Consider the following 27,030-nt stretch of genomic DNA (forward strand, 5'->3'; position numbering starts at 1 on the left):
ACACCCACTGTTTGAGATTTTCCATTGTTTTCTGACATTTTATGCACCAAACAACTAATCGATTAATAAAGAAAATAACCAACAGATTTAGCAAGGATGAGAAGAACTGTTAGTTGAACCCCTTTGTTTCAGTGAGATAACTAACTTTAATCAGGGCATCCTTGAGTCTCTTTATACTACATTTCCCATACACTAAAGGACATGAGAACATTAAAGGAGCTCTTTTTGTGAATAGTTTGACATTTCTGGGCAATATCCTCACTCACTTTCTCGCTGAGTTAGATGGAAAGATTGACACCACTCTCGTGTGTTTAGCTAGCCTGGCTGTGTACAACAGTGGCAAAATCTGCCTACCAGCATCTTGAGATTTGCGTTGTTTTTTTGTTTAACCTGTGCAAACTGTGTAAAAACATCAGTTTGTGGTTTTCTCGAGGGTTATCTGTTGGACTGATCCTACGGCAAACTCTTACCCCGACAGCCAGCGATGTCCTCTCATGTGTCCTGGCCTTCATCTGACTGAGCAGATCCATGAGCACGGCCAGCCTCCTCTCGTACTCCATCACCTCCTCCTCAGAGCTGGACAGCAGCTGCTTCTGGAGCTCCTGGTCCTTCTGCATCCCACTGAGTCCCACCTCCAGCTCCCGCAGTCTCTGGGTCAGGTGGACCACCTTCCCTGTGGGAGCTTGTCTCGCTTGACCAAGTCCACTGAAATCCATTTGGGGAATACCAAAGTCACCAAAGTCATAAACATGAGGCTCCACATGTGTGTCAGCTTGTCTCTGCTGGTCCTGGTTGCCTTTGGATCCTTGTGACTGCTGTTGCTGGAAGGCCTCCAGTGTGGCCTGGCTGACGAGCGCTGCGGCCAGCTTCTCCCTCAGAGTTTCCTCCAGATTGGACACTCTCTGTTGGAGACCATCTGCATAGCTTTGTGTTTGCTCCAGAAGGTGTCGACAGCGGCCCAACTCTTGGTCTTTTTCACCGACCACGTCCTCCAGCTCCTGGATGCGGAGGTCCAGCTCTTCCACTCTGGTTGTTGCACTCTGCTCTAAAGCTTGTACCTGGGCCTGCATGACCACAAGGCCTGCAGTTTTCTCTCTGAGAGCTTCTTCGAGTTCGCCCTCTGAGCTTTCCAGTTTTTCCGTCTGTGCTAAAGCTTCTGCGCTCTCTTTCAAGCGCAGGTACGTCTCCAACAGCTTACTGTGCTCCGTTTTGAGTATATCGACCTCTTTGGTGGCCAGGTCCATTCTTTGCTTCATTTCATCGTATTCCTCTTTACTTGGCCTCCATGCGGTGCACTCTAGCTCCGCCTTGGTGTCCTCGTCCTCCTCTGTAGTCTGTTTCTGCTCGATATTGGCCAGCTCCTGCTGAAGTCTGTCTATCACTGCGTTCAGTTGGTCAAGCTCCTCCTCATTATTCCTCTTCAGGCGCTCCTGTTCGCTCCGCAGGCACTCCACCTGCGACTCCAGGTCTTTCATCAGCTCATCCTTCTCATCAATCTCCTAAAGAGAAATGTGCAGGTGTTATTAAACCATAAAAATATCAGATTTGAGGAGTCCATAGTTGTCCCGTTTTTTTTTGGATAAACCTCTGAGTCCCTGCTGTGATTCGAGGGATTCTTTGGAAGTTAATTTGGTTTTCATTTGTGTTTAAAATGTCTGAAATTGATCAGATTGTAAAAACTTTTTAGAGACTCAGAGGTTTATTCAGCCACCTCAGATGAGCAGATGATCACCTCACAACAGACGATGGTGCTGTGGAACTACTTACCTAGACAAAACAAACAAAAAAAACCCAACGGAAAACAAGAAAATAATGGGGCAAACAAAAATAAAAAGCGTACACGAATGCAAAAAAACACACACACACTACCACGGAGCTATGCGTATTCGAAATAGACTTTTCTTCTATTTCGTATACGCATGTTGCGTTACCTTGTTATCAGAGGCTGTTTCCATGTGTTGGAGCTTAGTGATCTGTTCATTAAGAAGTGCTATTTCCCTGTCCTTCTCCTCCATCACCTTCAAAAGTCAGAGATTATAATGCGATGGCTATTAATGAGCACGTCACGTGGCAGTCCACTCAGAGTCAGCCTCGTGGTGGACGACTCAAAGTACACTGATTGGGTCTAAAAGAAATGTGCTGGCAACGGCAGTGAGTTTCACATGGCAGAATAACGGGCAAAAGAAAATTGGAAATGTGCAAACCAAAATTAGCAACACAGAGCAAATAACTATTAAAAAAAAAGCATCTGAACTTCATGTTTTTATGCAGTTTGTGAGCAGAAATATAAATGTGATATAAACATGATTGTGCATAAAAAATGGTCTTGTTTGCAACTGATGGATGCAGTTTGTGGCTGTGTGAATACACCAGACCTCCTGTTGTTCTGTGCAGTTAAAGTATAAACTTATCTTGCAATATCACACATATCACATCAGCCAGCAGGCTTAAAGTCACCAGCAACCACTGGTTTATCTTTTGCACTTTAATACAACAGTTTGAAGTAGAAAACGTAAGTTAATAATATAAATCTTAGAATACAAGTGTAAACACAACTAGACTCAATCACTTTTGTAATTCATAATCTTACTTATATACAGTGTACAATGTTGTTGCAGCAGGGAGGCTGTTTACCTGAAGCATGCTGTCCCTGGTTTCTAGGTACTGCTGCTGGCTGCTGATCTCCTTCCTCTGGATCTCCAGCTGCATGTGAAGCTGCTGCACCTCCTCGCTCTTGTTCTCCAGCTCCTCTCTGAACTGCTCCAGCTGCTCCTCCAGGTTACAGATCTGAGGCAACAGGTGATCATGAGGAGACGCCACCAGACGACTGAAAATCTAACAACTCTGATCCTTTCTGCTTTACGTGTTAGCTTTTTTTTCCTATTCTTGTAATTAAACAAAAATGCTGATATCAAATGACACTAAAAAAGATGCATTTTTATACATGCATCACATGTAGTTGCAACCCTTTTTAAAAATATGGTTGTGAGCTCTTTATCCTGGAGAGAATTCAGTTGGAATAATGTCATACGTTATTTCCGTACCCCTGCCCAGAAGAAACGTTATTCAAATCAGACTGAATGTTGGAGATCTTGCAGGAACAAAGATGCAAATCATTTTCATGTTTTTTTTTGTCCGTCTGTGGCTCCTTTTTGGACCACAATTCAAGGCACTCTGGAAACTGTTTTTTTTTGTCCCCAACCACAATCACTCAAATATTGAACTGATGTACCTGATAACACTGGGAAAACATGAATGGAGAAAGAAGGATAAGTATCTGGTAAGAATATTAAGAATACAATTTAATCTGAGAAATGAAAAGGATACTTTTATGGACAAAATGGATAGTGAATGTCTTAAATGACATTGTGTGAATAAGTATTAGAAATAAACTTGAGTGTAACCATTAGTCCTCCATTGTCTCTGTTTGTATGTTTTGTTTGTAGAACATATCTACTTTCCTACTTATTTTTATCCTTACTTTATTTTATCCTTTTTATTTATTATTTAATTAATTCATTTTTCCCCACTCAAAAAGGTCTTCATGTTGATGCAGTTGTAGACTTTGTTTAAGTACGTTAATTTTTTTTCATTTTGTCTTTATAAAGTAATAGAAAGAGAATCACAAGAAGAAAAACATGGCTTTAACAACTGACGGAAATCGAGAAGTGGTTCCACATTGTCTGCACTATTGGAATTGCATGCCTCTGAGTTTATCGATTGCTTTTTATTGATGCCGACATGTTATTCTAGCAGTGACGTCTAACTCATGCATTCTCTGCGCTGCTTCAGGTCTCATAAGGTTAAACTTGCAACGACAAGGAGTCATGGATAGACGATAAAAAGTGGTCCAAAGCATGACTTCATTTACTGAAGAAAGATAACAAGGCTGTTTTCATGTTTGTAAAATGACACTTTCAAGAAGGTGGAAACACTATCAATATGCTTAAATCTCTTTCTATGCAAAATGGGCTTAAATTTCAGGAATACCATGTATTTGAAACTCTACACAGAAGTGCCACTGCCTCTAAACCAAGCCGCACGTCCATTACCGAGCGTAAATATCCTGTTTTAATAACTTTAGTGCCATGCAGGCAGGCTTACCAGATCTGAATAATAAAACCTAAATAAAAACAAATGCTGCACAAATATTCCCTCATTTCATACATTTTAGATGATAACAGATAGATTGCCGCCTGCATGCCTTATTTCTGTTTCTACACTGTTTGGACTCAGACTTAAAGCAACTGGGTTAACACTGAAAACCTGTACAAACCCACTTATTGTTCACAGAAAATAGATCAAGAATCGATTAAGAATTGGACCAATAAGCAGAGCCCATACTGGTACCAGTAAAATCTTATCAATTACCATGCCGCGCTGTAACACCTGCACACTGATTCTAAACCACAAACTCATTCAAATAGACATTTCAGTCCCAGTAAGATCTTGTCAGATTTAAATATCCATTCAAATAATTCTCTGCTTTGAAAAACCCCAAAGCTTGAACTGAGCAGCACACTACCTCCTTCTCTTTCCTCTCCAGAGCTTCTCTCTCCGTCTGTAACTGAGCCTCCAGTGTGGAGTGTCTTGCCTCTGTGATGGATGCATGCTGCTTCTTTTGTTCAACCTGCGACACACACAAAAGAAACTATTTATCACAGCAGTTATTTACAACCTTTGCAGAGAGGCACGAAGGAGCGAACTCTTGAGATCAAAAAAGGATGCAAACTATAAAATGCACATTGTCCGTATTGCATCGTGCAGCTCGAACTCTGAGCCGTTCATCAGCTGAGCAGCGGAACAGCAGATATGTGAGCATTTCCAAAGCTGCTCTTTTTGTTCACTCACAACAGCCCTCCACGAACACTGGGGGGCAATCTTGACAGTTGCTAGCCATCACCAACAACAAACTGCCGTGGCGGCTGAAGTAGACCCACCCACACATTGTTCTCCCTCTCCATGCATTGCTCCTTTAGCTGTCACCTCATCTACAGCCTCTCTCTCTCTCTCTCACACACACACACACACACACACACACACACCCTCTGCCATTCCACACAGCTATTGTTTCTCTCTCTTGCTATCTCTGACTCAGTCTCCTGCACATCCTTCATCTCCCTCTCCCCCCCCTCTCCCTCTCCCCTTGCTAACCTTCTCCAGGGACTCAGCGCTGGCCAGCAGGGCCTGCTCCAGCTCGCGGATGCGGCTCTCCAGCTTGTCAATCTCTTCGTCGCGCTCTCCCAACTCACGACGCAGCTGCTCTGAGCTGAGCAGCAGCTCACTGCACCAATCCGCCTTCTCCTTCAGCTGGGAGGTCAGCTGGTCCACCTGGTAGTGAGAGAGAGAGAAACGAAGGGAGCGGGAGAGAGAGTGAGAGAGAAGGGGGGGGATCATTTAATGAGAATCGCTTTCAGACACCACTCGCTACAGCATAGCTGGTACATGTACAGCTAGCTGTGAGGTCAGCTGATCCACCTGAGAAAGGAGGGGGCCGAGAGTGAAAAGAGGTGCAGGGACAGAGGGGAGAGAGAGATTTCATTCAGGGTGACACAAACCACGGAGCAGTACGTTAACCAGGAGGACCGCTGGCAGGTAACTGATCCATCTGTGAGACGGGAAAACATCAGCAGATCAATGAAGGGGAGAAGAAGGGGCGACAGGAGGAGGATTTGTTCAGGATTATCTCAGAACTGGATGATGATAAACCCCCCCCCCCCGCCTGCTTGATTAAACAATAAAAGATGCTTTATAAAAGACTGACTGACTTTTATGCATCCTGTTGTTTCAGAAATGTATTTTAAAGAATGTTATGACATAAAATCTGATGTTTTTTTTTAAAAAAAGACTGTAGTAAGGCAGATGAAATACACCCCCTCACTGGCAGCTCTTCATTAAATATTAACGTGACTAGAGAGGAGGATGGACTCTTCATCAGAGTACATCAGTGCTGAATGGTTTATTTATATTTCTTTAGGCTTTACTGTACCAGAGCGTCCCTTATGGTTCATTTATGGATGGAATTTCATTCAACTCTTGTGCATTACTTTATCCAATGTTTTACTTTACATTCAGAAAAAACTTGGCTAGAGAAATGCTTATTTGTTCTTAAGAGCTGCAAAAATTAAGCGATTAGTCGCCAACTATTAAATTAATCTGCAACGAATAAAGTCCAAATTCTCTCATTTAAGCTTCTTAAATATGCATATTTTCTGTTTCTTTTATGTCCCCATGACTGAATAATTTTGGGTTGTGGACAAAACAAGATATCTGAGGACGTCATCTTTGTGAACCACTGACTGGCATTACTTTTTTTCAGACATTTTATGAACCAAAAAATGAATCAATTAATCCAGAAAATAATTGACAGATTAACTGACAATTTAAAAATAATTATTAGTTGCACCCCTAAAGTGAGCCCAAAAAACTGGAAATGAGTTCACATTTCAGCACCTCTGGTTCCCTCGTCTCAAAGGCAATGGGCTTTTTAAATTGTTTTTTTTGTTTTGTTAGATGCTTGAAATAAGGTCTGTGGTTAACACACTGAAGAAACTTTCATGTTTTGTTCTATGAAACAAAATACATCAGTATATACTGCATTTTTTTTTAAAAAAAAAAAGGAAAATAAATAAAAGCATTTTCTAACGAGTGGCTAAATGAGACTACAGGACGTCATCTAGCCGAACACAGCTTTACAGCCGCGTTGTTATGGTGACATGAGGTCATACAGTCACAGTGTAGTTTGTTTAGAGCCTAAAGTTAGCTTGGTATTACTGAGTTTGGTATTACTGTATTTAAAGACAATCCTCATTAGAGAGGATACTTCCATGATGTTTGCTCTACACCGAACTTGTGAACGCCCTATTTTCCCTTAATTTTGTTTACTTTGCTGCTGATTTTTACTCTGTGGCATGAAAAGGAGAGACAGGAGGACACAGTGTTTTGAAGTCGCTTTCAGATGAAGACAAACAGCACACGGGGATCAAACTGGAGAGAGGAAAAGGATGAGAGAGACGGACAGGCCATTAACTGCTACAGGGTCGGGCGGGATTACTAAAATGCACTAAATGCTCTCTGGGGGAGACTTGATTCTACGTGTATCTAGAAGCAATACCTTAAAAGTTACTCCGTCCACCTGTAATAGCCACGGGAGAGAGAAGGCAAAGGCATAAGGGATCAGAGGATGGACAGTTCAAGGGCAAGAGGGGGAAGAGAAAGCACTTAGTGATAAAACGTGGCAGGAGTCTCTGGAAAATATAGAAATGGAAGACGTTATCTTTGGGGTGTCAGCCTGTGAGTCAGAAGCAGAAATGGGACTGATGTATGAATTAATGTTATAAACTCAACTAACAGCTACTGTAACTACAATATCCCATACATCAAAGCAATCATAAATGATATAATTCAAGTCTTTATCTAATTAAACCCTCTGGTATCACTTTAATGTACTACCAGGCCATTAAGGACAAAAATGTCCACTTTCATAAAACTATTTTAAGTGCATGTTTTTCCCCACTTTTTTGGTCTTTAAATCAACTTCAGTCCTGATCAAAGCTACAACATATCTAAAAAAAAAAAAAATATTATTTTCAATATAATAAATGAATTTTTTCAATCTTCGATCTGTCAAAGATTAGCAACAACATTGATTTTGATACATTAATAGTTTTTGTGTCGTGTCAGATTTAAAATTTAGGACCTTTTAAGGTCATTAAGGACAACAATGTCCACTTTCAAAAACTACTAGACAAATTTTACAGATTAATATTTTCTCAAAACTACCAAATATTTGATTATTTTCAGGATTTTAAACTTTTAAATGCCATTTTTTAAAATCAAAATAAATATATAATAATAATAATAAACAATGGGGAGCTGAAGGATTTTTTTTTGTCATAGTCTCAGACTAATGTCTCAGATCAGCAACAACATTAATGTTGACGCATTATTATTTTTTGTGCAGAGTCAGATTTAAAATTTACTACCCTAATAGGCCATTCAATGACAAAAATGTCCAATTTATTCCCCCTTAAAACCACTTTTTTTTAAAATAACAAATGACAAAAAGTTTTTGGAAGTGGACATTTTTTGAGCTTCATGGCCTTATGTTTCAGTACACAGTGTATTTGTACACAGTGTATTATAGACCCATTGAAATTGGAGCTCCAAAATTTATCGAGAAAAAACCTTACAAAAAATCATGCTGTATGCAGTAACACAGCCAAAATGATTGCCAAAACAAAAGTGGAAAAATGACCATTTTGGACAAAAAGTCCATAATGATACCAGAGGGTTAAGAGGGAACAAAAAAACAAATCTTTCAAAGACTAAAAAGCAGCAAAGGCAAATTAAGGATACTTGAGTTACAGGCAACATTTTGATAGCACTGAGTATTAAACTCAGAATAACTGATTTATCTTGTCAAATGATGTTTCAGTTTGGGCAAGTGAAATGCACCCAAGGCCCATAACTCAGTGCAGATTATTTTCTGAGGGCAACTTTGTTCTTTTATATCATCAAAGGCAAATGAGTTGAATTTATTAAAAACAAGTTGTCTTCACAGTAAACGGGCTGTAAAGCGTAACTGGCAAATTATTTTGTCCTGTGCAAATTTCAGTTGATTGGTTTGAGGACATAATTAGCGCTTTAATATAATAACAACAGTGCTGATCAAAATTATGTTTCTCCTTGCCTGGAGTGAATTGAAGGCTTGATTATGGGCTGATGAAATATGACAGTCAAAGTGGAAATCCTTGAGAAGCCAAATATTAAAACACCACAGAGAAAGCAAATAAACAACATGAAAGTTACTGCTGCCGCAGATGAGACTGATACACAAAAAGAAATGTCATTCTCTTATTTGGTTAGGACTTAAAAAGACAGCTGAAGACTTTTTCTCTTCTACTGTCAAACACTTTGCATCCGTCTTTGGAAAACAAAGTAAAATACCTTCATTACGTTGGCAGGTTCTTAACATAGAGCATGATTAAAAACTATTACTTTGACAGACAAAGCTGTGATGAGACAAAGTTACACACGAAGGGTGCCAAAACATGTCGAGGAAGTAATAGTTTTTAATCATGTTCTACATTTACATTTTGCCCATGTCATATGTTATGTGACATGCACTGTGCAGAGGATCGTGGGTCAGAACAGCCAGAAGAGCATGCAGGCTGTCATACAGCAAAATGCAACCAGATGTAGTAGTGCATCCTAGTATTTTTGGCACACTGCATTTGAAATATGTACTATATGTATTGGGACACACTAATACACTTTTTCTGGCAAACTAGTCTGATAGTATGGGTATTAAAACACGCCGATAGTCTCATTTTGTATCCGAGCAACAGACGCACCAGTGCGTTAACTTTAGCAAATCTTATCACACCCACTGTGCTCTGAATTTGATGATCGAGCAAATAAAACCTACTATTACACAACTTACAAAGGATCACAAGAACAAAAATAAATCCCACTCTAACTCTTTCGTCTGTGTAACACTCCCACTGTATCATTTTCGAGGCGGTGCAGGTAATTTTACCAGCTCTATTGTTCTGCTGTGTGACTCTTAGCGCAGTGCTAAACAACAGTGTAATGTTCACAAAAATAAGCATCTCCATAAATGCCTGGTCCTCTGGCAGAAAACAGAGCTTTCTCTTGTTACCTCTTGGTTTCTTTGCTCTGAGCCCGTCTGCAGCTTCTGCGGATTCTTCAGCTGCTGCTCCAGTTTCTGAATCTCCTGCTGGAAGAAATCTCTCTCGTGCTCTCGGTCCACAGCTTGTTCCTGGACACCAAAATAAAGACGGGAATATGAAAATGTGAAATCATATTTACAATACAGGCTTGCCTAATCTGCAAAGGAAAATTAACAAGTTAAGAAACTGGTTTCCGTGTCAATTTTTTAAAAATCAGAAGCTTTGGGAGTAAGTGTGCTGAGTTTTCCTCCCTTACTTCAGTTTATCTTGTAAGATTAGACACAATTTATTTAAGATTAGACATAATGCATCTTTAGGGGCACATATGCAAAATTTGCATAGTACAGGTATAGGTACATAGTACATAGCACAGGTTTTTAATACCTGTAGCTACACTTGAGTCTGCAAAAGTGTTTTTGATGCTGCATTTTTTACTCTTTTGGGGGACCATCTGATGAGGTGAGCACTGACACGCGGGGCCATTGTTTCTTTGTTTACATCAGTAAAAAAGGATTCGGCAAAAATCACACAAATGTAAATACACAGAAGGAATGATACACACAGGTTACAACAGCTTTTATCCACAATGTTTATAACAGAAGCTAAAAGTCCTATGAGTCTCCGCTTGTGAAAGAACAATGATTTTCTTCAGCTAAAACCTCTGATTTAGATGATCAGAGAAAATAAAAATAATCTCATTAACCCGTGCTGTCATAAAACAAACACAAATTAAATCTGGATTTCACTGCACACTACAAAAAAAAAAACACTGTCTATCTCTATGAGGAAGAGGATTAGCCTAATAATCTAATTAGAAAATTACATGTTTACTATTGTGCTTATTTCATATTTGTGCGTAACCAACATCAACAGAACAATAGAAGGAATCTGCATTCAGATTCACATCTACACAATTACGTGCCAACTCCGGGCCAAGTGGCCCAATTATGATGATGGGAACAAACTCACTGGACCATGAGCCCAATGTGACGTACATCCACCCCCAAGAGGTTATGAAATCATCAGGTGGCTTTTGGAAAGGTTGATTGGCTGGAGCATGAAGCCTTTAGCTGTTTTGTTATCTATCATCATAACAGTGAGACTTTATGAACCAACATTCAAATTAAAGTCTGATTACACTTGCAAAGATGCAAACTCAACTAACTAAACTCTACCATAAAGGTGCTGCCTGCATATATCCAGTTACAAGAGACAGGCATTACTGGAAATAAGCTGAGTGTGAATCAAAAAAGGAAAATTTGCAACAGGTTACTCAAAAAAGGAAAGATATTTTTCAGGGCTGCAACCAGCTCATTATCGATTAATCTGCAGATTCTTGATTCAATATGTAAAATGCTGAAAATGTTATATGTAATTAAAAGGACACAGCCTAAGGTGATATCTTTAAATTGCCCTTTTTTGTCTGACGAACAGTCTTAAACTCTGAAATATTTATATTACTGTCATAAATGTCAGTGAAAAGCAGCAAATATTCACATTTAAGAGCTGGAAACAATTAATTAATTAATTAAAAAAACTTAAGATGATCTTCTGTCGCTCAACTACTTGTTTCATCCTCTTAAATGATAGCTAGTTTAAAAATTTAATTTATGATTTATTATTTATGATTTCTCACACAACAAGTAGAGTATTATCCAAGTCTCATTTATTCAGGCGTATGCTCAGTATTTCACAGACAGCCCTTTCTGATACATAAACCTAAACATGGGAACTTTGGTCTAATGTTGCCTCCATCAGTTAGTTTGTGTCATTGTGCGACTTTGGGCAATCCAAACTAATCCTTTAAACATCAAGGTCACACAGTCAAACTATATTATGAAGGCAGCAACAAACCAAAAGCTCAAGTGTTCAGCAAGGTAAAATGACTGTTTTTGTCATTGTCACTGTTTAGAGTCTGGCACTGAAGAGAGCATCAACAACTTTGAGTTTCTCCTCAGTTCCCTGTCAGGAGGGGCCGCCTGTGAAATGCCGAGCAGACAGCTGGATAAATGAGACTTGGATTATACTGCACAAGTTGCGTGATTGTGAACTGATGTTTTGATTTAGTTTTGCTGTTAGCAAACATGGACCCCTTTTACTTCATCAAGAAGTTTCTCTGGCATGTCTCCACAGTGGACGGAGAACCCAAAAATAAAGTTTTGTTCACAAACCTAACGTGACAGGGTGAAAAACTGATAAACAAACGGTCATTTGTGGGCTATAATAGTTTTTAACGCCTCCTCGGACAAACTGCACGACTCTGGCAGCCATTCTCCTACTTACATCGAGGAACCTCTTGTTCTTCTCCAGCTGTTTCTCCAGTGCTTGGACCTGCTGTCGGAGGTCTCTGCTCTCTGTGGTCTGAGCGTGCTCCAGCTCCTCCACCCTGTTGACCTGCTCCTCCAGCTCCGCCTCCAGCAGCTTCACCTGCTTCAAGAGGTCAGCATTCTCCTTCTCGGCCTGACGCTGGACCTCCACCTTCTCCTTCATCAGCTTCTCCGTCTCCTCCAGCAGGTCTACAGAATACAGCGGAGGGCGGAGGTCAAGCTGCCTGTCAGCTAGAGGGTGGCTAACTTTAATTAATAATTCATTCAGGTTTGATTTCTGTGACGAACAGGATGCTGAGATGAAGCTACGGAAGAGTCTGAAGTCTGCAAGCCACATGATGAGATTTAAATGCTTTTTGCCATGTTGTTAAAAAAGTAAAAATCAAACTTCTTCTCTGAAATGTTGCAATTTTACAAGCTGTTGTCACTTTTACAGCTTCATCTGAATACAAAGCTGACTTCAGACTCTTACAACATCTCAGTCAACTCCCCAACATACAGTAACGCCCCGTTACTGAACATGATGCACCATCACGAAGCCTCTTTGCCCGTCCGCTGCCACCAGTGAACAACCCACACCGGTTCACCCAGGATCAGACCCCACAGGATTAGTGCAAAAGTAACAAGGTGAGAGAGTGCAAATGACAGAACAAACACGTGGACAGCCCAGACATTGCCATATCCATGCCCAATAAGCAGGCAGGGGAGAGGGACTTCCCAAACGGCCAATCATCTCACTCCGAGAAACGCTGTAAGATCAGCATCTGCGCCTCTAAAAACATACATAATATATTAAAAAAAGATGCCTTGATTTAGAGCGTAGATGATTGACAGTTAGGAAATAATGACTGCATATAAGTGTCTTAAGATTACTTTCATTTCATCATGCTAAAATGAGTGCTAACACTGACTCCAAGACATTAAAAATGACGAACCGGGACACAAATTAATCAAAATGAAAAGCTGAAGCAAAGGTTAGTGATTGAGTGAGTTTGTGAGCTCATAGCAAGCAAGCTCCAAGCTTTGTTGGTGAGTTGCTGGATTAGGGTTAAAGAAATCAACTGTCACTCGACTGCAGTGAGACAATTATAGAGAACATATAGTAGATACATGACTGAGCCATGCTCAAAGTGGACACACCTGCTTCAGGTGCTGCAACCATTGCAGCTTCAACTAGGCCTACAGGAGAATAAGAAAGCACAGGAATGTAACATGCTCTTGTTTTTGTCATGAACAGGAAAATTCTCAGATAAAGAGGAGAAAAGGGTGAAGGTAGAACGGCACTGTGTGTTTCACAGCAGAAGGTTAAAGCTGTAGAAAAGATGTCGTGAAAGGAAAAAAGTTTCTGAAATAACCCTTTTGGTTTTTACCCTGAGAAACAAAATACTCACCATTTTATCAGAGAATGTTCTCATGGCAAACCTTTTTCATAATAAAGGGGTTATAATGCAAAATTAGCAGGTACAGTTATAAAGATTCATGTTTCCGGAGCACTTCTTCTTGGAAGCTGAAAATGGCCATTCTTGCATTTTTTTTCTTTTTTCACTCTTTTTCAATGTCCCTATCTTGAATCACAAGGTAATAATGTCGTTACCTCACAGTAGCCCTCCCATAAAAGTTCAAGATTTGAATCATCAGTCACCTAACTTTACTTGACTTAATGATGCATTTATTTAAAGGTCAGTTTTCATACTATTTCAGTTTCTAGTTCAGTGTGGTAGGAGTACCTTTTTCACTCGAGCTGGGGAATTTCTGTATCTATTTCTGTGTCCTTTATGTATTTTTTGTGTCTTAATATCCGCTACACATCAAATTTTCTTCGAGATGATAAAGTTGAAGCTAAATTTAGTCAGCGTGCCTCAAACATTTTTTTATTGTCTACTTCAGGTGACATGTCAGTCCCCAGGTTTAGCTGCCAAGTGAGCGCTTCTCGCAGTTGTGTTTGGTACAGGCAGCTGTGGACACGCAGACATCTGCCCAGAGGAGGAAACGCTTAAGACTCAAAGATAAGGTTATCTTTCACGTTCTGCACAGAAGTGGTGAATTTACAGCTCACAGCAACTTAAAAAGATCTCTCAGGTACTCCTTATTGGATTAAGGAGAACCTGTTATTGATTAATGCATCCAACAGTTCTTAAATCAAGTTCTAACACAGGCAGACATTGCAATATGTTGCAAAGTTCTCCGTAACTGTCCCATGATTTTAAGAAAACAAAAGCCCTTTTCTTATGATAAATTATCTTCTTACCTCAAAAAATTCACCTTTTGTTTGTCGAGATTGTACATAAATTAACCTGTTATCACAAGAAATCAAGCATCTCAAGATAACAGGATTAAAAAAACTCATTGCAAGCATGGCCGTCCTCATACTCGATACTTTTATGACTTCTCTCAGAAACCAGAAGAGATGCAGATCTTGGTATTGTATACAGTCAATATAAATGACTTTGATAAAGGAGCTAAAAACAATGATAACAGCTGCTGTATGACACGCAGCTCACACACACTGTGGGTTAATGTTTCACGCTTAATCAAAGTGTAAGGTGCAATTCAGGGAACAATTTACGTTTTTATTTAGGTAACTCATTTTCTTTAAATACAACCAACTTTGATCTACACTGCTATATGGTTTTATGTAATGTTATGTTGAACAAATTAATTTCCATATTTTTTTCTGTTAACTGTAAGGATGATCATTTTATTTCAGAGGGCTATTTAAAAGAATCTCTACGTATTTTTATTGAGGGAATTCTGGGATACATACGAAGCTCGCGGGGTCCGGCGTCCTCCCTCATGGCGTCTTGTTGGCGTGACAGCAGCTCTCGTTCCTCCTGCATCTGAAGACGCTCCTGCTCCAACTCGTGCAGTCGGCTACTCGTCACCTGCACAGAGAAAAGACAATCAGTTACAGACTGGCAGAAAACTCTGATATATGCGTGTTAAATATGAGTTGATGTGATAAACCTTGTTTTGGTTTGAGCCTTTTAACAGGACTGCTTGACAATAAGAAAAACAGAAAAACACTAGAGTCATCTTTTCATTGCTGTGGTTTGAAAATAATACATCCCTCGGTCCTGTGTTACCTTAAGGTAACATATCCATTTTTGGCTGTTTACACTCACACAACACATCCTCAACGGTGTTGCAATACTTAAAAAGGCCCCTAAAGAAACCAATAGCAAGGTTTATAATGTAACAAGACCTTCTGGAGGCTATTTCGAGTTCTTATTTTAGGGGCCTACCTTGTACGGTTTAACTCTAACTCTCCACATAAATGGTCTAAAAATGTCTTTTTCTTAATTTTATACTGTAAAAGATTTGATTCAAAATCTAAGCAACACCATACTTTAAAAGAAATCTACCTTGACAGTTTTAAAAAAAAATCTTTAAATTAAATGACTTAATCTATCTTATGACAAAAAAACACTATCATTATTTTTTTTTTATCACCTGGCATCATTATGTGTTCCATAGAGAGATATACATGCTGATGTATCAATATGAAGACTACCTAATGTGTCACATCTTATTTTACATGTTCGAATGTTATGGTTCCTCTGACCGATATTTTAAACGGACAGTTAGGGATTTTTTGCAGTGGTATTGAATGAGGTAGTCTCCCATAGTCCATTTATCTACTGCACCTACAGCCTTTAAAAATCCGAACTATCCCTTTAGTAATTCAACCTCAATTAACCGTGCCTACATGTGAGTCAATACTGTCCTGCACCAGAGGCAACAAAAAAAAAATCTACCTTTAAACGCTGTCAAGTCACATGTCATCACACATAAAAATAGATGAATAATTCTTCCTGGTCTCTGCAGCTGGAATGCCTCACCTGCAGCTCTTGCTCGAGGCTCAGCTGGAGCTCCTCCTTCTGACGCAACTGCTCCTCCAACGCAGCCCGTTCATCCGTGTAGCCATCAATCAGACCTAAAAGTGCACAAAAACAAGAGGGGGACAATCAGAAAGGACGCTCAGAAACTCAGAATTCCTGTTTCATCAAGTTATTGCAACTTACTTATCCTTTAATTCTTGCAGTCACTTCCCAGAACAATTAGGAGGAATTATTTTGAACTTTAAGTCTAGCTTCAATCGCTCTCTCTCAAACACACACACACACACACACACACACACACACACAGGGCAGCCATCCAGATCAACGAGCACTTAACAGTGGGATACAAAATCCAAGGTTACCCACAACATAACAGAAACCACACAACACACGTACATAAAGCCACACAAACTTGCATACAAATGCAGAGATGAACACAAGTGAGCATGTCTGACCCAGTTTGCTTGACATGAAGAACAAGACTGAGCTGTAAACACAATGAAATGCTCCATCATTACTGTACTGCTCTATCACAGGTCAGCAAGCATTAAGCACCAGGATGGTATTCAGCTCGTACTCACAGGAAATAGGGGTACAAACACACAAACTAATGAAAAAACATTTCATCTTTCCCTTAAACTGCACCTTTGGTGAGGAACGGGACCAGTTCTGAAGGTAAAATTAGAATATTTTCTAGCTTGATAGCTCACAAAGCGGTCTGTGCGTGTTATCTAAAACCAAGAGAGAGGCAGCAGGTAAATATCACCTGTGTTGTCAGGTGTTATTTCAGACATCCAAGCAGGAACCAGAGCTGTGTGTAAAGTTTGCCTAAGGAGGGATCCCTCCACGATACACAGCCATCAGATGCACATGATTAACGACCAAAAAAACACTCTCAGAGCTCTCCACAGAGTCTATAATCAATTTACTCTGCAGCACAACAACTCCACATCTTCATATTATCCAACTTAGCTTATCAGCACTTGTTAAAACATGACAAAACACAGCTTTTCATCTTTTTCACTGGCATATAATACGCCCCGTCATCAGGGAAGAGGATCTTTTCTCCAGGTTGAGCCTGTCTTTTGGGTTCATTCAAAACCAGTTTGAAAAAAGGCCCCGCCCTGAGCTTTTACCTGCGTGGATCGTCGACACAATAGGAGAATCATCATTTCATTGGCATTTGCGCACGTAGATGTTGAGGAGACTCAGCAGATTTAAAGCACTCCTTAAAAGTTAATGAAGAAGACGCACGACCAGACAGGAGCAGCTGCTCTCCAAATCTTTAACATGAAGAGACAGGTTGATTGTTTGAAGTTTAGTCGACCTCACAAGTGCGATAACTGTCTCAGAAAATATCACAATTTCACATTATCACAGCAAACAGTATTAGACTTTTATTACTGTTATTATTAGTATCATTTACAGTGATTGCCTGGGTCCAGACCTCTGAATCTGCCCACTCAACAGAGATCGAGTTAACCGATTTGTGTGGCATTGGGACATAAAACAGTTTATTGGTTAAATAAAAAATGACTAATCAGCGCCCTGAGTTGGACCAAAGCTGTTGTCAAGCTAATGTTAAGCAGTGTGCCAGAACCAATGAAAAGTAATAAAAACATTTGCAGCGCTTCAGACAAGAAAGACGCTGTTGTTGAGACTGTCCTAAACCAACATGTCTTCTTGATATTGTCCAACATGCAAGGTTCTCACATATTTTCATGGATAACATTTCACAACTTTTAAATGGTTTTTTTAAGGCCATAAAGTTTTTTTCTTTTCCCACTTGTCCTGCATTTTTTTTATAAAAAACACAAACTCTTTTCAAACATGATTTCAGCTAGCTGTCACACATGGAAGGAGAAACAGAGCACATGAAGAAAATGAGGACTAAACCAAACATCACGCATCGACACAAATCTGGCCGACCTTAGACCAACAGCTACAGCAATTAAATTTGCCGTTATTTTACATTTAGCGGAAGTTTATCCACAGAAAATTACTGTAACAATTTAATTACACACAAGAAAATTCGATGACTTACTCAATCAAGTATTTTTACTGCTTCCATGACTTTTCCAGGTTTTCCATGACTGTGAGAACCCTGAACATCGTAGTTTGGTTTACTTATCTCTGTTCCTGCTCTTAAAAGCCCAGTAAAACAGGTATGTTAGCATCAGTATGCATTAGTGTCAACTTTCCATGAAAATCAGGCAGAGTGGACACAATGCGAAACTGACGATAGAAACAGCGCACACATATTGACAATTTTTTTAAAACAATATTTTAAAAATATAAGTATGTGTAAAAAGTCTTATTTTTGAAAATAAGTAAAATAAATGTCCGGTTGCATTCTTTTCCTGATATTGTAGATGCAAATGTAGCTAATGATGCATTTATGTAATGATAACTGTGAATTTACATACCATGGTATACCATGACACAGGGTAATTATTAACAGCTAAAACCCTAAGGTGAAGCATTTGGTCTCTATTAGAGCAGCAACGATTAGTCAACTAACTGAATCGTCAGCCAGCAGAAAATTAATCAGCAACTGTTTTGATAACTCAATGATATTTTTTAAGCAAACATGTTAAATATTATTTAGTTGCAGTTTCTAAAATGTCAGCATTTACAAAATTAAATGTTATAGACTGTTGCTCAGGCAAAAACAGGCAAGACATTCACATTTATTTTTATAGACTGTATTATTAAGCCAAAAAACAATCAGCAGATTACTAGACAATGAAAATAATTGTGCCTCGCCCAATTGTTCCTTTTATTTTGTACAGCTTGCCACATGATCTATCTTGCCTGTAAAACTATAGAGGAGTTTAGGACAGCAAATATTTGCTATTCTTCAGCACCTCGGTAGGATTACAGAAAACAAACATTATAACAGGATACTATTGAAGATGACACATGAGATTAGAAGAAGCTATAAACTCACCATCGGTCAGTGTGCACACAAAACCAGAAGCAAAGAAATGACTGTTGCACTTTTGCCAAATTGTGTGAGGGACCTAAAATCAGTCCAGTCGACTGGTGAGTAAGAGAGTGGATGTGCAGTTGACCCTCATGGACCAGCTGTCTCTGACATGGAGGGGACATCGAGTCAGCTGCCCCCTCCAACAACATCTCATAAAACACTTAAAATATTGGTCACTGACTCCCTGTTGAATCAGGCTTAAAGATTTTACTTTGTTCTCACATAAATACCTTAACTCCGGACACAAACCCTCATAATTTAGTTGTCAAACACAAATCAGAGTCTGACGAACAAAAACTGTCGATTTCTCGCCGCAGATGGTCTCACACTCTCCCTAACAAACAGCTGATCCCATCACTCCCTGTATCCCCCCCCACCCCAAACAGATGCACACATGCGTTTTCACTCCAGCTCCTCCTTATGCTCTGTTTTCTGTAATCATTCTGACATACAGACACACATTCTCACAACATCAATTAGAGAAATAGAGAGGACTACATTTCTTCCTGTAGGAGGCTGAAAACAGAGGATCACAGTACTGCACAGTAGAGCTGAATATCGTTTAAAAAATGACAATACCAGCAACCTTAAAGTGATCCTGATACCAAGAGAGAGTATTTCTTTTCTTTTTTTTGGTGGCATCTTGGCTTGCTGACCTGCCAACTCTGTCAAATATACAACGCTCCACTTCACCACACCACAGACTGTTTAGGTTGCAGCTGCTGCAGTATTGGGCCGATCACACATCACATTAAAACTAAATACACTTGCAGTGAATGGCTGCAAGTAAAAACCATACAAAAAAGGTGGAGAGACTGGGGAAAAAATGGAACACTATGTTGTTATTATATGTGGGAAAACTTATCTTTTTCTGCAGAAATGGAAGAAACGGCTGGAATCTCCTAGACTTAAATATAATTTGGACTTACACAGATTAAAATTGTATACAAATGTCTAAATTGAGGACAATGGATGTGAATCAGATTGATGCACACAATAACTATCATTTAACTTTGCCATATTGTGTCTCTTACGTATGTGCAGTGCCCTTTGTCAATGCATGTTTATTTTATTTATTTATTTATTTTGCTTTTATGGACCAGTCTCTTAATGTTATGGTTCGGACACTTGTTTGTTGAAAAAAAAAATTGTTTTTAAAAAAGGAAAAAAAGGAAAAATAACGACCCATACAAATATTAATAATATTTTTTTCTAGATCTGGATACCTAAATATATATCATTTTTACTGGAGAAGTATTAATACTACTTATACTAGTTATTTTGGTCAATGCCTTAAAGGTATCAAGTAGCAATACCTTATCCTACTACGCAAACTTCCTAGCCCATATAAAAATTGATCAACACATGTCAGAGTAACACATTCATTTGCTCCATGCTGATCGTAGTTTCTAAAATGATCACATTATCTGGAGAAAACTCACCCTCAGCGTGGTGAAGCTCCAGAGCCAGCTGCTTGCGTGCCTGAGCCTCCTCGGACAGCCTCTCCTGCAGCTCCTCCTGCTTCTGCACAAGCTCGCTCATCTCCTGGTTGTGACGGAAGGACTCCCGCATCAGCTCAGTCTGGGTCATCCGAGCGTGTTCGAGCTGAGAGGAACAGGACAGAGATGGTGTCACACAAGAAGAAGAGTTTAGGAAGGGAGACTTGTATTAAATAAGCCTTGAATAATAAATAATGAAAATGATTTGTTTGCCATCAAGGGGCACTCTGCTGATTTCACACATGATGATCAGTTTACTCGTCATGAGGAGATACTCAGCTGGTAAACACAGCTGTTTCATGTTTTCCGTGACTGATGATGTCATCTCAGATTTGGATCGAAGCTTTATATTTTTAACAGAGCACTTATAATACAAATTGTAGGGTAAAAAAAGAAGTGTCCATTAAGGAGGCAGCAAGGATCTAATGGAAGACACAAGCAAGCTGCATTATGGGAAGTGAAGGATCAAGAAATTTTTGTTCGCCCCACATTTGTAATTTAATTCCATCTATTATAATTAATTGTTTCTAGCTAAATCACATCTTTATGTAATTGATTGTATTACGGCACTGCATATTTATATTGTCGGTATTATTGGTACAGAGCAAGTTTTAATTCAAATATAACAAAACTAGTTACTGAAACTCTTCATATAATGCAAATGTAATGCATAACAGGGGACCACAATCATTGTTCTCATGTAAATTTGATTATTTTATACATTACTGTAAACATATACATCTTAAAATATGTATTAAATCTAGAAAGTATCCTTTCTATTGTCCAAATATCTATTTCAACTATTTCTTCCAGTACATTTGGAGAACAGATTTAGTTTACTAAAAGTGTACTTGGCATGAATTTTTCAATTTTCTTTTTTATTGCTATGTCCGGGATCTTTGAAGCTTTCTCATGGTTATGTCCTTCTTACAGTCAGGTGTCTGGTCACTACCTTTTAATAAAGTCCCAACCTCACCTGTGCACTGTGCCCAGGAATGTCCCAAACACAACAAAAATGATTAGAAAATAAGGAAGTACAGGCAGAGGGCAGAGTCTCTGCAGGTAAATACACCACCACACACTTCTACTGGATCATAAGAGGGGAGAAGTGTTACTTTTGTATAAGACTATGTGTTGTTTTTGTTGGAAAATCCTGCATAGTGTACCTAAAATATATAAGGAAGATTTAAGTTAAATACCAGTTTGATTAATTTACAACATTTGCAGCTAGAAGGCAACTTCATAAAGGTAAAGATAAGCAAGTTTTTTTTTTTTTAACTTACTAAGAAAAGAATATTTTGGTCAACTTGATGAATATATTATCACAATAGATTTGAGGGCACAGTTTGTGGTCTTTATGCCTAATGTGACTGTAACATAAGTGCACTGGCATTAAAAAAATAGGCCACCTGCACAAAAGTCAATAACAAAATGAGATTATGTGCAGATGTAACAGAGAGATAAGGATATCACATTTTTATAATGACCTTCTGGTCAGGAGACAAAAGGCATCTCTTTCCGTGTGGCGCGAGCTATGAATTCATCATAATGCAATAATGTCCCACACATTCACCCTACAGTCAGTTTCCACAGATTACCATATCTCCCTGAGCAAAGGTCTCACTGTAACATTATGGGAACCAGGAAGTGGTAACGTGACCCTATCACACACAAGTCATATAATCTTTCACCTACTGTTTTCAGCCGTGCTCCTGCGTGGAATGACATTTAACTTACATCACATCTGCGTGTGCAGACCTGAACCACATAAAGCAGGCTGCTGTGACTATAAAATATCAAACAACAGCACAGCTCTCTCCATCTAATGTAGATACTGTCCAACACATTAAGCAGGTGTAAACTTACTGTATAAGGAGGAGTGGGCAGGGAGATTCTGGAGATAACCTTAAGAAGGTGACCATTAGTCCTGTGATTGACATGAGAGATTTGCGTCTGCACCACCACAGCATTCTTCTCGTTCAAGGTGCTGCATATTGGGAAAGGTCGGGGAAGGGGTACACGAGATTCCACCTCGTACACATCCTGGTCCTCCCCCTCGACCCATGCTGTGCTCTGCATGCTTGAGTTCCAGTACGAGCGGTAGGAATCCATGGTAAAAGATAGACGGACGAAAAGGAGAACTTATGTTGGAGCTGCTTCTCTGGAGTCATCAAAAGTGGAGATTTCCACTTGCCATGATCTGTCAGGCTGAGCTGTGCAAATGAGCATGAAGTCCAGTGGGGGATGAAAGCAGCCAGCAACGTTGTGGATAGCTCCAAGCAACAGTTTCTATGTGTTTGCTACACACACAGGAAGAGTAAACAGATGGAGAGAGCGACATTCACTTGGTCTCAATCACATGATGCCAGGTGGAGGTAGAACAAGTTCCAGGTAATTATTGAGAGAGAGAAAAATCATCATGTCATGGAAAAAGTGTCATCCTCGGAAGCAGGTGGAAGTCGCATCCTGATCCGGCAGAGAGAAAGACATTCCTGCACACGACCACAGGAGGTTTGTCAACACAAAGGCAAACATTTCTTCTCTCGGCGTCCTCTGTAAAGAGCTCCAGCCCGCTCTGCTCTCTCTGACCTTCTTTTCCTCAGAGTGAAACCATATCATGCCGCTCGGTAAAACTCACACCCCCACGTCTGCTCCGGCTTGCTCTCCTCTCTCTGCTCTCTCTCTGTGGAGATTCATTAACAATACTATGCCGCCGTAGCAACCCCGACCTGCAGGGAAGCCTCCCAGGGGCCCCTTTTAATTGTTTAGTCCGAGCGTCAGCCAGCAGAGGGTGAAATGACAGCACTCGGCTCTTAAGTGTTTCACTCTTTCCTCTTTACTTCCTCCCAGGATCGGTGTCATCTCTCCACGCATGCTCTCGGGCTCATACTCACCGCAGCCGGATCTCTCAGTCCTGTCAGGCGAGCTTTATTTACCAAAGGCAGCCTCTGTTACACTCACTTTCCCTCCTTCTACCACGCGTTTTCAAAAAAATAAAATTAATTCCAGACTTCCAGGAAAGTTTTCACCACTCACAGCAGTTTGCCCCTTCTTCCTACTCTGATGACTCACAGCAGGATAATGTTCGACAAAAGTGGGAGGGAGGCAGGTGTGGCTTCTGTCATTAGAGCCAGTGGGCCAGGTAGATTTGCAAACAGATCACAGACTCGCACACAAATAGCCCACAGACAACACACACCCTGCCCGCAAAAAAAGTTGTCAAACTGGATTCTCTCCCTGCTGTACTGGAGCCACAAAAAAAAAAAAAAAAAACAATTAAGGTTCTGACATGCTGCCTCTTGGTCCCACCTACTGACTCTGTTTGGCGTGTCAACCATGACTGCACACGGATAACTTCCACGATTATGGGAGGGAGCAATGAGTGAGCAAACGCCGTTCACGGGCAAATAATTTACAGCAGCAGCTTAACAAAGATACTTAACATTCCTGACCGTCTCGTTACATCAATCTATGTTCACGACGCTGCTTCTCAGGCAAGACGTGACGATTCAGCCTCGCTCACAGACAAGACGAATGTGTATCGGATCAATAGCTGCAGGAAAATCATTGAGCAAACCATTAGGAGGCTTTGTTGATTACAGGTTTATTGTGCTGTTAATGGTGTGTACTTGGAGATGTTAACTGTGTATTCTGCTTGTAAAAAAACTAGTGGTTCTTTAATGGAGCTGTAACTAACGATTATTTTTATTTTGGGGTATCTTCTTGACTAATTTATAAGGTGTCTACAGGTATTGGTTTTCTTTTGATCTTTTCACAAATGGTCTTTTTTTTTATTCAAGCATTACAGGTAAGTATACAGGTGAGTTGTATACATGAGATATGTTTTTTGTAGGAATGTGGTTTGAGGTTTTTTTTAACATCAGAAATGTGGATTTTCAGGCAAAGGGGTTTGGCTAATTTTAACAACAAATTAAAAGATGGATAGATAAAGTGTTAAGTGTTTTTGGTAATTAATCTCAAGGATTACAAATTAAAACTATTTAATGAGTTTAAAGATCCAAAATTTTAAAAACAAATATAAGACATTTTAAGACTTTTTAGGGACCCTGCAGGCACCCTAAATGTATTATTATCTGGTCTATAAAATGTGAGAAAATAGTAAAAATCACAATATCCCTGCATCTATGTTGACATATATGAGAATCACTTGTTTTCCACACCTATGATCACAGAAGACAAAAAAAACAACAAATATATACATTTTTAAAGCTGGAACCAGATTTCTTTGTTTTGTTTTTTGCTTAAAAATGTTTAAACAACTGAGTAATTATCAAAATAGTTGCAGATTTATGGAAATATCCTCGGCTGTATTCTTTGCCTCTGTTCGTGGAGTAAACCTGAATCAACTGAGTTTGTGACACTGAAAAAATATCTCTATTCTATGTTACACATTAAGTGAGGAAAACCACAAAGAAGATGCCCAAGAAAAATGAAGATTGGTTGAATTGTTGGGCTGCAACATTTAATTGATTAGTTTTCATCTAATAAATTAATTACCAAATCATCTGATAATAGAGCAAATCAGTTTGAATCATTTTTTTAAGAGAAAAAAAAACAGTTTGTGTGAGTGTTTTCGGGTTTCTTTACGTCTCTGTGACAGTAAAATGAGTATCTTTGGGTTGTGGACAAAACAAGACATTTGAGGATGTCATCTTGTGATAAATGAAACACTGATTGTCATTTCTCATCATTTCTGACATTTTTTAAGATAAAACAAGAAAATAATCAACAAATTAATCGACAATGCAATCGTTGAAGCCCTAGTGTCTAATATATTGTTTTTTTCTAAAATTATTGTTGCAATGTCAACTCGCGAGATAAACGGACGCAAAAGACTACAATATTGAACTCAAGGAATCAATTTTTAGTTTGTAATAGAGTCTGTGTGTTCAAATCAATGTTTAGTTTGTTCAATAAAAGAATGGTGGACATTATTTCTTTTTTTTAATTAAACAAGCTTTGTTGTATTTTAGTAATTTACTAAAGGCAGTAGAAAGTACACTTTAATATCTGTTGTTTTTTTTAATTTCATCACACTATATTTAGCATCATTATTGCATATTTCCTTCATATTGTTCAGTGTATAGTAATCAAAACGTGGTGACAGAAGCCTTTAAATACATCAAATAATTCTATAGATAACATTCAACCAGCACGCTCTCTGCTTTTTCGATGGACGCTGCTGAACAACAGCGATGCTCGGCCTGAAATTTCTTTAAAGCTATTTTTAGATCAGCAAGATAAAACCCATCTCAGCGTGAGTAACGCATGAATTTCAGCCAACGGGAAGATGTGCTGTGCAGTCAGTTACAGTAACACATTCACTGGCCTAGTTAAACTGGCCCCGACTCTGTGGGCTGACACTGGACGCAGCGGGAGCACTACAGCCCGGGGGGGTGGAGCTGTTCTGTCCACTCCTGACTATGATAGGCCGATCGACCAGACAAAAGCTCAGTGTAAATACAGCTCGTATCTATAGGCAACCACTGGGAATGAGGCAGCTCTTTTGTGTGTGAATTCTAGACAGGCCAACTTTGTTGCCGGTCACATTCTGCAGTCTCATCCCCATTATGCCTCCATGAACAGGCGTAGAAAACCCACAGAGGGGTTAACAGTGTTGAGTGGGGACATTTAAATGTTTTGACAAAGCCTAAATGAGTCACTAGAGTTTTCTGCATGAGCACGGACACACACACACACACACACACATACACACACACAGGCACACAAGGACTGTTCATGAAGAATTCTTCTGTAATCTCGACATGAAAAGTGTCCCTCAACAAACTACTATAATACTAGAGTACTAAAAAGTGTCAAGTATTGAAGTTGGCATCAAATGTATGTTGTGATTATTAGGCTTGTTTTGTCACTATTTGATTGTATTATCAGGAGAATTTATGATGATTTTAATGAGCACATTTCTATTTTTTAAAAGGGATAATAGTTTTGGCAAATAAAACCTTGTTAAAGAGCAAGTTGTCGTTTTATAAATCAGTTTTTGTACAGATTAATTAATGAGATATAACATGTTGATCACTGAGTTCTACAGGTGCTTGGAGGTGGATTTTCTTACTTTTGTAGTGAGGCAGGCTAGCCCTGTTTACAGTCTCAGTGCTGTGCTGTCCATATTAGAGCGTGGTGCCTGTTTTCTCATCTGAGTCTTAGCTGGAAATTGAATACAGCTGTGGGGGCATTTGTTGTTTTTTGCGTCATGTGGCAAACACTCTACTAAGTGCTCCAAGAGAAAACTAGACTTCTGTACCTCCTCTTAGCTGGGCTTTAGAAAATGTAGGCTATAAGAAGAGACTTTGGCCAATCAGAGCATTCCTATTGGCTGTTGTAAATGCAGATGTACATTCAATCAGTGAGAGCCTGATGCAGTGGTGGAGAGTCCTGCAGAGAAAGTTACTATTCCAGCATCTGTAACAACTGCTTACGCTGCAAAGCTACAATAAACAAAATGAAACGTGTCAACATCAGTGAAACATTTCAGTGATGGAGAGAAAATACTGATAATAGTTTAGCCTTCTGCTAAACTCACAGCTGCAGATAATTCAGGTTCATGTTTATGTAGCTATCTAGAGCCTCTAATAACAAAAGGCCATCTCAAAGGGCTCAACAGGCCCATTAGTTTGCAGAGAAAACAGGAAGGTAATT

At 39.4% G+C, this 27,030-nt stretch overlaps 1 protein-coding gene across 1 annotated transcript in view; it reads right to left on the reverse strand.

Moving 5' to 3' along the window:
* The window catches only part of akap9 (A kinase (PRKA) anchor protein 9), an 85,677-nt gene that overhangs the window by 14,255 nt on the left and 44,392 nt on the right, over positions 1 to 27,030 (reverse strand). Inside the window, exons 22-32 of the mRNA XM_042506209.1 lie at positions 20,293 to 20,455; positions 15,862 to 15,956; positions 14,787 to 14,904; positions 13,163 to 13,201; positions 11,979 to 12,211; positions 9,665 to 9,784; positions 5,155 to 5,331; positions 4,526 to 4,630; positions 2,635 to 2,787; positions 1,932 to 2,018; positions 471 to 1,499 (exon numbers count right to left, since the gene is read on the reverse strand). Coding sequence (XP_042362143.1) covers positions 471 to 1,499; positions 1,932 to 2,018; positions 2,635 to 2,787; positions 4,526 to 4,630; positions 5,155 to 5,331; positions 9,665 to 9,784; positions 11,979 to 12,211; positions 13,163 to 13,201; positions 14,787 to 14,904; positions 15,862 to 15,956; positions 20,293 to 20,455 — 2,319 coding nt within the window. The remainder of the gene's footprint in view (positions 1 to 470; positions 1,500 to 1,931; positions 2,019 to 2,634; positions 2,788 to 4,525; positions 4,631 to 5,154; positions 5,332 to 9,664; positions 9,785 to 11,978; positions 12,212 to 13,162; positions 13,202 to 14,786; positions 14,905 to 15,861; positions 15,957 to 20,292; positions 20,456 to 27,030) is intronic.

Source organism: Plectropomus leopardus, chromosome 18 (assembly GCF_008729295.1).
Source record: "Plectropomus leopardus isolate mb chromosome 18, YSFRI_Pleo_2.0, whole genome shotgun sequence".
NCBI classification, from domain to species: Eukaryota; Metazoa; Chordata; class Actinopteri; order Perciformes; family Serranidae; genus Plectropomus; species Plectropomus leopardus.